Here is a 9,181-nt window from a genome sequence, read left to right as displayed (position 1 = left end):
GAAGTTAGGACATTAATTTCCATCAATTATCAAACAATACTGTCCTTATTGCTTTTCTATTATTTTAGATAATAGATACACAAGTCACAAAAATTTGATGTCAACATTAATTTTATATTTTAATTTTTAAATTGCCTGAGACAACAAAAATCGCACGGGTGTTTGTTTTATAGTTCCATAAAACTTAAAAGAGCGTGCACATATTTTCTATCACCAATAATTTAGATTTTTAAACAAAGTATGGTAGATTTACCTCTTCTACTTCTTTGAGCCATCTGTCGATCCCGTCGAAAGACCATTTGTTAGTAATATCATAAACTAAAAGTATCCCCTGAGCTCCACGAGAATATGATCTAATAATTGTACAAAACCTTCCTTGACCCGAGGTATCCCACAATTGTAATTTCACCCTCTTTCCGTCCAGTAAAATTGTGGTCGTTTTGTAGGCTGCAACAAAGTCGTTGATTCCTTTGTAAAGAATTTAATTTAAAGATTATTTCACGTAAAAATACGAATAACTTCTAAATACGGTCATATATAAGACTTCGAAAAATTATAGTCCACAGTTTTTCTTGAAAGAAACAACATTTCGAATAAAACTAGAGACTCAACAATTTTCAGAGAAATTTTGAAGCGTCTTAAAATAAAAACCTATCCATTTACCAAATAACACTACTTTTAACAAATCAATAAAGGTTTGAAGAGTCAAAACACCATTGGATCAGTAAAAGAATGAAATTAAAATGATTGGATGCTTGAAAATAAAGAAATTCTTGTAATCATAAACAAATTTAAATATTCATAAACGACGCAGAAAGACAGTAAAATAACAATATAAGGAAACCCACCACTGCCACTGCAGAACGGAGATTCGGCTGCTCCATCATCGAGACCACTGAGGATTTCCTGTTTGCCAACATCGCTGTCTCCCACCAGGAGAAATTTCAGCAGGTAGTCATACTGCTTTTCCTGGCGAGGCTTTGGCACGTTTGCCTCTCCTGCAGCCATAATATTATCAATTCGCATACCCTGAGCATACTGCACTCGACCCTTTGAGCGAAAATTCGCCCCAGGTTCGATCTCTTCGACGGTTCAAAAACCAATCTTGTTGGTTTGAAAATCCGAGGCTATTTTTACGAATTCATCAGTGCTTTTCTATCTATTTTACGACAGAAATAAATAACTAACTCGACGAATTCGCTCATGTGCAGATCACTTTTAAGGAAATCATAACAAACAATCGTTGCCGCACTTTGTCAAAATCCTGATGCTACTCGTTCAAAACTTGCTTCTTTTTTAAGGTTAAAACTTCCAGCACTATTTACATTTTTTTCACTAGTGTCACTAATTGACTGAATAAAGAAAAAATGAAAGTACGTTTAATTCGAAAGGAAAGTTTAAAGAAACAGGTTCAGCAGTCGAGTCGCGACCGTCATGAATCACTTTTGCTTTGAAGAATCATGAATTATGCGAATTGTGATTGTAGACTCGGTATTTTTTCTAGTAGGAGTGAAAGTTCCCAGAGGGCGGTGGAAAGTGGCGTCTTTTTTTTAAATTCAAAATATTCATGGACATATTTGACATAGGAAACAAGGGACTAAGGGTATGTTCCGATTTGAGCAGTTGAGAGTTATTTAAAGTTTCAAAGTTGGCAATGCCAATGTATAAGCATAGGCTGCCGGTGCGCAATGATGCCTATGCTTATACATGGCATTGCCAACTTTGAAACTTTAAAAAACTCTCATATACTCAAATCGGAACATACCCTAAGCGTGCCATTGCGGAGGTGATGCAATGAGGGGGGAGGTCCGTCACCTCGTGATGTCCCGCGTCAAACATGGCAGCGCCCACATGTTTATATTTTCATGCACAGTTTCTCGGCAAAAATGCTCGTGCGCATAATCAAATGGCACATCGTAAGATGGCGGCTCTCCCAATAATGAAATTCTCTCCCCTCCCGTGGATTCAACGCCGCTCACCCAAGTTAGGATGGCATGCCTAATCCATTGTTTCCTATGTCCATGAAAATATTGTTCATTATCAACTGTTGATAATCTTGTATTAAATCATTCCTCAATTTATAAAAAAAAAACTATTTTTTCTGGTTTCGCTTTTTCAAAATGTAAAGTTAATTTTTCTAACAACTTACGTTTAAACTAAAATCTTTAAGAATAAAATACTGTAGTTGAACCATAAAGTGACCTCTACGGAGCGTAGAAAAGTACTGGGAACCTTAGGAAAACTCTACTTAATTAAATTCTAAATTTTTACCAAACAATTGTTTAGAGGGGAAAGGGGAAGGAAAGTGAAAGCTTTTCTTTTTGTCCGATTGGAAAAAAAATATGATAGAGACAATTTTTTTAGAGTTAAGATAAAAATAAAATTTGCTATGTTATATTTTTCACGTAAAATTTACCCCCAACCCCTTTTTTGTTAAATAGCCACGTTTTGAGACCCTCTGAAACCGGCAAACAGGTTTTTACTAATGTGTCTTCATGTGGACATGATGACTTTTGAATAAATTAATCTATTAGATTGGCCTTTGGTACACCCTTTTAGAGTCGAAAATTGAAGCTGAAGTTCGTCAGCCAGCCATTTTGGATAGAAATGTAATAATTTCGAGCATTTTCCAAATTGGCTGTGGCCACTTTTTTTCAAGATTTAAAAATTCTATGTACGGATATTCGTTGTACGCGGAAACTCAAACAATTTATCCTTACGACTTTTTCGATAACAAGAAAGTTAACAGAGTTATATCATTTTTTAAATATAAAATTTAATTAAATAAAAATAACATTTTTAACGAAAAAACGCGTGAAAAATTCAAAATTGGATTGTAAAAAAAAAAATAAATAAAAAATTCAATTTTTCTATCAAACTATGCAAGATACGAAAAAATATAAATTTACAAAAATTATGACCCAAAAAATGTGCAAATTGGTTTTTTAACACTTTTTTGATAGAACACGTAGTTTTAGTTTTAATATTAAAAAATAAAATTAAAGTATTAAAGTTTTGGACAAACGACACAATGTTATGAAGAAAATAAAGACAAAAGTTGCTCATTCAAAAAGAGCTACACATTTGTAAATATTAATTTTTGGATAGGACGCCTTGTTTCTGTTTGAATGGAAAAAAACCTTAAAAACAAAAAAAAATTACATTTTGGGAAAAACGACACAGGAGAAAAAAAAAGAATACAATATATTTTATATAAAGGAGTTGAATATAATGTAGGAAAGTTCAAATTTTTGACAAAATAGAGTGAGAAATACGAGATGAAAATGTGTTTGTTAAGTCTTAAAGAGCTTTAACAAAAGAGAATTCACAATCAATTCAGATTCGAGGTAAAAAATTATATCCCGTATGTTGAAAACTTTTATTTTTATTTTATTTTTTCGGACATAGCTTAAATTTAAGACACTGGGATGTAGAATTCAGATAAAAATAAAATTTACAATCTTATATTTTTATTTATTTCACATCAGTGATTAGAAAATAATAAAAATGAGGAAGATATTGTTTCTCAGAGCCCTGCACTGGAGTCTAACAAGTTTATTTAAGTCAGATAAATTTCTGCTTGTTAGCAATAAAAAAAAGAGCGTGTTTAGAAATAACTTTTTATTCGCAATAAACTTTTTATATTTGCATATCGCCTGAATATAAATTCAATAGAAATAGGAACATTTTCGGCAGTCTCTGACTGGTAACTTATTTTTGAAACATGAGGAATACAAAGAAAAAAGAACTAAATATCTTGTTTCAATTTATCAATAAAAATTTATCTTTTAAGTCACGTTTGTGACTTTCTGTTCAACATTTTCTGTTATACCTTTTCCTTCGATGTCAGCAACGGGAGAAGAGACTCGTGATCCTTTATTGTAAAGAAAAGTAAACAAAGTAACGGAGATAAAATTATAACAATGGAAGGTCTGACGTCTCTATTGACGATGTCTTTAATCATGAATACCCAGCAGAAAGGGTTTTCATTTGTTTACCGACACGTTTTTTCCCTTTTTGCTTTTTAATAATATTTGGTGCTTCGCTAAGTGTGTGAAGTCGCTGATTCACAGGAGTTTGAGCATTTATTCCATTCTCAGGTTGGATTGGAACCTCAAGATTCGAAGGTGTAACAAACGAAACGTGCCTGTAAAATATGTATTATTGAAATTTATTGAAATTATATAATTAAAAAAAATTCCAAGCTTGAAATATGTGAATCGCTGGTAGGTATACTATTATTTATTGGAACGTGAAGTTCAATATTCTTAACTACCTTTGAGCACCAGCAGAAATCGCCGACGAGGACGACGTTTCTGCTACGCCTCCCCGAAAAGCATTCTCAATGAAACAATTTTTATATTTCTCGATTGTTTCTTGAGCCAACTTTAAATCCGCTCTCAATAAATGATTTTCTCTTAAGATACGCAAATACTTCGATGACATAAAAGCATATTTCTTCTCCTGAAAATTAAGGAATGACATTTAGAAATGTTAAAGCCCAGATTATTTTGAGACCAAATAATGATTGATTGCGATTTAATTTGGATATTTACGAGATCGACTAAACGCTGGTAAGTGATTTTTGACTGCGTCTCTTGGAAAACAAAAGCTGATCGCAACTTTTCGAAACTATCTTCCAAAGGTTGGAAGATGTATTTTACTTCGGGTGATAGTGATTCCGTTAAAGTCATCCACGATATGTTCGTTATTTTGCAATACCGGCACTTCTTTTCTCCTGAATACAAAATCATTTGCTAAATATTTAATCAAATCATTTCTGTTACTAAACTTAAAAAACTTGCTAATTGATATTTATTAATTTCGGTACGATTCTTTACTCAAAACAAAAATACCAAAACATTTCTTAGACTGTTAATTTTGTATTCCTTGTAGTATTAGTAACAGGATTTTCAACCGGATCAAAGAATTTTTATAGAAAATAATGTATTTTTAGAATATTTAAAATATACTTAATATTCTGGACAGTCTTCTTACCTGGAGTGAAACACTTTTTGCAGAAAATGTGACCACAAGAAGTCAGCAAGAAAGGACCATTTTTATTTTTCTCCTGGCCGGAAAAACATGAATTGCATCTTAAACTTTGATTTATTTCCATTGCGGGAAATATTTTTGTACTGCAAGTTATAAATGCCTGTTTTGGAAAGATAAGGCACTTCACGTGGAAATAAAAATCGATTATTTATCAAAAGAAAACACCGCGTGAAAAAAAACGCGGTAACTTCGTTTGTTCGTCACCTCGAGAAGAAAAAGCTAAGAATACAAGTCTCTTGAATGACAAAACATACTAACAATAAGATTTAAGAGCATGTTTTCAACTTCAATAAAGAATCTGTAACGTATCTGTTTCATCAAACATGTTCAAACTCGTTCACTCCTCCGCTCGGAACTAATAAAAAATGGCCACCATAAACAGCGCTATCTGGTGTCGAGAAACAAAACACGTTTAGAAAGCGCGCGACATTTTGAATCCGTAATTTTTTGTTTAAAAATTGTATGGCGAGAGCTTATAACGAAAGATCTTAAAACTAAATCTGTTAACTATTGAGAGTAAATAAATATTGTGAAAGTGACTATAATATAGGATTTCTGAAATTAAATTTATATACATCCAAATTAATATTAATTAAGGCAATTTAAAATGAATTTGTTTTCAAATCACTTTATTTTCTACAGGTACTTCAGAAAATACAATGCAGTTTGTGGGCCGCACTTCGTAAAATTGATCATCATTTTTAAAAAATATAAAGAAAAACGATAAATGATATTAAATTAAAAGTACTTTTTCGGGTAAACAAATAGTAGTAGTGAAATGATCCAGTCACCAATTAAAATAGGTTTATCGAGACAAGTTATATTGTTTATAAAATGTACAAGTTGCTATATTAATCATATAATGTAAGTCAAATTTATTAACGACCTTTTCATATCCGTTTGATAGTTCCAAATTTTATTTCTTTAGCACCTGTATGACGTCCTCATCATGCATAATGTGTTGTACTCCTACCCTTTGAGGTGAATACTTCGTACTTGTACCCTGTAAAAACAGAGATTAATTTTACGACGGTTATGAGACTCAGGGTCTCATACTGAAATCCTGGACAAAAACAATTTCCGGACAATTCCAAGTTTTCTCCGGGTATCTCAAGCTTTTTACAGGTAGAGCTTTTCATAGTACGGGGTTATTCAAATTTTTCGCATTTTTAAAAGTAGTCCACACTAAATATGTATACAATTTCGCGTGTTTTTGTGAATAAGTTTTTTTTCAGTTTCTAGGAATTTAGTTGATATATTAATTTAAAAAGTTTTGATCAATTATAATACAAGATATTTTTACATATATCCACACCAACGATCAATGAAATATTTAAATAATAATTAAAATAAATTTTTATTTTATCTTATACTTAAAATGCAGTGCAGGTGCAGGTAAAATTAATGTGAGTAGTACATTAAATTCATTTTAAATCGCTTCAAATTACTAACTTTACAAGCAAAAAAATGTATTTTCAAAAAAGGTAGATGACTTTTTAAACCAATAGATCAATTTTATACCAAAAAATCTGCCCGCTACGCGGGTACAGTCTCATCGCGCGCGGCTCGCTTGGCTCGCAAGTTTGAGCGCGCCTAGGGCGTGCGACTGTTGGTTCTCACGCTTCACGCTCGATAATGTATTTATCTCTCGCTTCGCGCTCCATTGTACATACATCTCGCGCTCGATTATGTATTTACCTCGTGCTAAGCGCTCGGTCTTTCCATTTCTCCCGCATTCGTGGACACACCTTTTAAAATCAAAGGTGAACGGACTGACAACTGCAATTTTCTGATTTTGAACTCTCATTTGTTAAAGCGCTTTCGGCTTTAACGAACATGATATGATACATTTCTTATGTAACTCTGCCTGGGATTGCTTATTCAAAAATTGCAAAATAAAGAGCAAATTGTATTTATCATGATTATTTTTATGTTTGTTTCTAATTTTGCTTTAAATTGTATTCTAAGCTGCGCTTAATCATGTACCATTTCAATAAATTTATATCATTACAATTCATAATATGCATAAAAATTTAATAATACTAATTCTTATTTCCTTGTTTTTATCATTTATTTTTATTTTTAATCTTGTTTTTTAAATAAAAAATAAAATTAAATAATTAAATTATAATTACAATAATATTATAATATTATAATTTACAATAATTAATTAATTAAATTAAATAAAAAATAAATAAAAAATATAAATATATGGTCCTGTATAGGATCCTGTGTCCTCTTTCGTCTCTTCTGTCCTCTTTCCAAAAATTTAATTTTTTTATTTTTAATCTTATTTTTTTACAATCAAAAGAAAATCTACTCGTCCTATCTAAAAATGATTAATAATAAATTAATAGATTTTTCAGGCGAAAATTTTTTGTGTGTTAATTTTAGTTTGCACGTTGTGCCATTTTCAAAAAAATTTAATATTTTTATTTTGAATGCTAATTTTTACGTCTAAACCAAAAACTACTTGTCCTATCCAAAATTATAGCTCTTTTTTGGATGAACAAGTTTTGTCTCGTTTTTTTCCGTAGCTTGTGTCGCTAGTCCAAAAAATTTTATTTTTTATTTTTAATGTTTTTTTTTTTAAGAATAAAAACAAAATCTACGCATCCTATCGAAAAACAGACAGACCTTTTAAAATCAAAGGTCAACGGACCGATGGAGGGTCTAATACAGGAACCTTTATAGGGTCCTATAGAGAAGCCTATGTCCTCTATCGTCTTTTCTGTGCTTTGACCAAAAATTTAATTTTTAAATTTTTAATCTTATTTTTTACGATTTATACTCGTCCTATCGAAAAATGATTAATAATAAATTTATAGATCTTTTTAGGCGAACAACTTTTGTCTGTTAATTTCAGATCATAACTTGTGTCGTTTTTTAAAAAAATATAATATTTTTATTTTGAATATTATTTCTTACGGCTAAAGCAAAAACTACGTGTCCTATCAAAAATTAGAGATCTTTTTTGGATGAACAAGGTTTGTCTCATTTTTTTCGTAGCTTGCATAGTTTGACCCAAAAATGGAATTTTTAGATTTTTCATTATTTTTGGTACGATCAAATTTGGAATGTTCAACTTTTCGACCAAATTAAAAAAGTTGTTATAATAATCCCGTAGGGCTTCCAAAAAGCAAATCATTCTTCTCTTGACTTTTTTTTTCATATCATGCGTCGTTTGGCTTAAAATGTTTATTTTAGTTTTTTTTTTAAATTTTGAAAATGCTCTAACTCTGATAATTTTCTTTTTATAGAAAAAGGTCATAGGGATCAATTGTTTGAGTTTCTAAGTATTATGAACAACCGTACATAGAATCTTTAAACCTGGAAAAATGTGGTTTCAAACATTTTTGTACGATCAAATTTGGAATTTTCAACTTTTTAACCAAATTAAAGAAGTTGTTATCATAATCTTGTAGGGCTTTCAAAAAGCAACGTTTTTCTTCTCTCGACTTATTTTTGTATCATGCGTTGTTTGGCTCAACAGGTTCATTTTAGTTTGTTTCTTTGGATTTTGAAAATGTTATAACTCTGGTAATTTTTTATTTTTCGAAAAAAGTCATTAGCATAAATTGTTCAACTTTTTGAATACTATGAATAACCGTACAGAGAATTTTTGAATTTTGTAAAAAGCGGTCTCAAAAATATTCAAAATGTGCCCACTTTTTGTATTTTCATCAAAAATGGCTGGCTAACGAATATGATCTTTAGTTTATGGCACTTAACGAGTGTACGAAAGGGCAATCTAATAGATTAATTTTTTCAAAAATTATCGTGTTTACAGACAGACGCACATGCATACATACATACATACATACACACATATAGACACATTCGTAAAAACCTGTTTTTCGGATTCAGGGGGTCTCAAAACGTGGACATTTGACAAAAACTGGGGTGGTCAAATTTTACACAAATTTAATACCTTCTGTGATGAGGATGTAAAAAAAACCAACTGATTTTCAAGAATTAAGTAACACGTTCAAACAAAGTTATGAATTATCAACAAAGTTATGAATGTTTAACTGAAACACATAGTTGACTTTAAACCCAAAAAGATTAAGATTCAACCATGAAGATTAATGTCTACCAAAAATACGAATTTTAAACTAAAAAAATA

At 30.9% G+C, this 9,181-nt stretch overlaps 2 protein-coding genes across 3 annotated transcripts in view; both read right to left on the bottom strand.

Moving 5' to 3' along the window:
- Positions 1-1,467, bottom strand: part of LOC117168812 (ras-related protein Rab-40B) — an 8,999-nt gene extending 7,532 nt beyond the window's left edge. Inside the window, exons 1-2 of one of the 2 annotated variants that reach the window (XM_033354648.1) lie at positions 849-1,467; positions 254-468 (exon numbers count right to left, since the gene is read on the bottom strand). In XM_033354648.1, the coding sequence (XP_033210539.1) occupies positions 254-468; positions 849-1,026 (393 nt within the window). In that variant the 5' untranslated portion in view covers positions 1,027-1,467. The remainder of the gene's footprint in view (positions 1-253; positions 469-848) is intronic. The other variant, XM_033354649.1, reaches the window with a different exon arrangement.
- A 4,388-nt stretch (positions 1,468-5,855) lies between these two features.
- The window catches only part of LOC117170198 (developmentally-regulated GTP-binding protein 2), an 18,755-nt gene continuing 15,429 nt past the window's right edge, over positions 5,856-9,181 (bottom strand). The window contains exon 5 of the mRNA XM_033356790.1: positions 5,856-6,058. Within this exon, the coding sequence (XP_033212681.1) occupies positions 5,972-6,058 (87 nt within the window). The 3' untranslated portion in view covers positions 5,856-5,971. The remainder of the gene's footprint in view (positions 6,059-9,181) is intronic.

Source organism: Belonocnema kinseyi, chromosome 3 (assembly GCF_010883055.1).
Source record: "Belonocnema kinseyi isolate 2016_QV_RU_SX_M_011 chromosome 3, B_treatae_v1, whole genome shotgun sequence".
NCBI classification, from domain to species: Eukaryota; Metazoa; Arthropoda; class Insecta; order Hymenoptera; family Cynipidae; genus Belonocnema; species Belonocnema kinseyi.
Note: the sequence above shows the minus strand (reverse complement) of the source record. Positions and strands in the feature narration are given on the sequence as shown.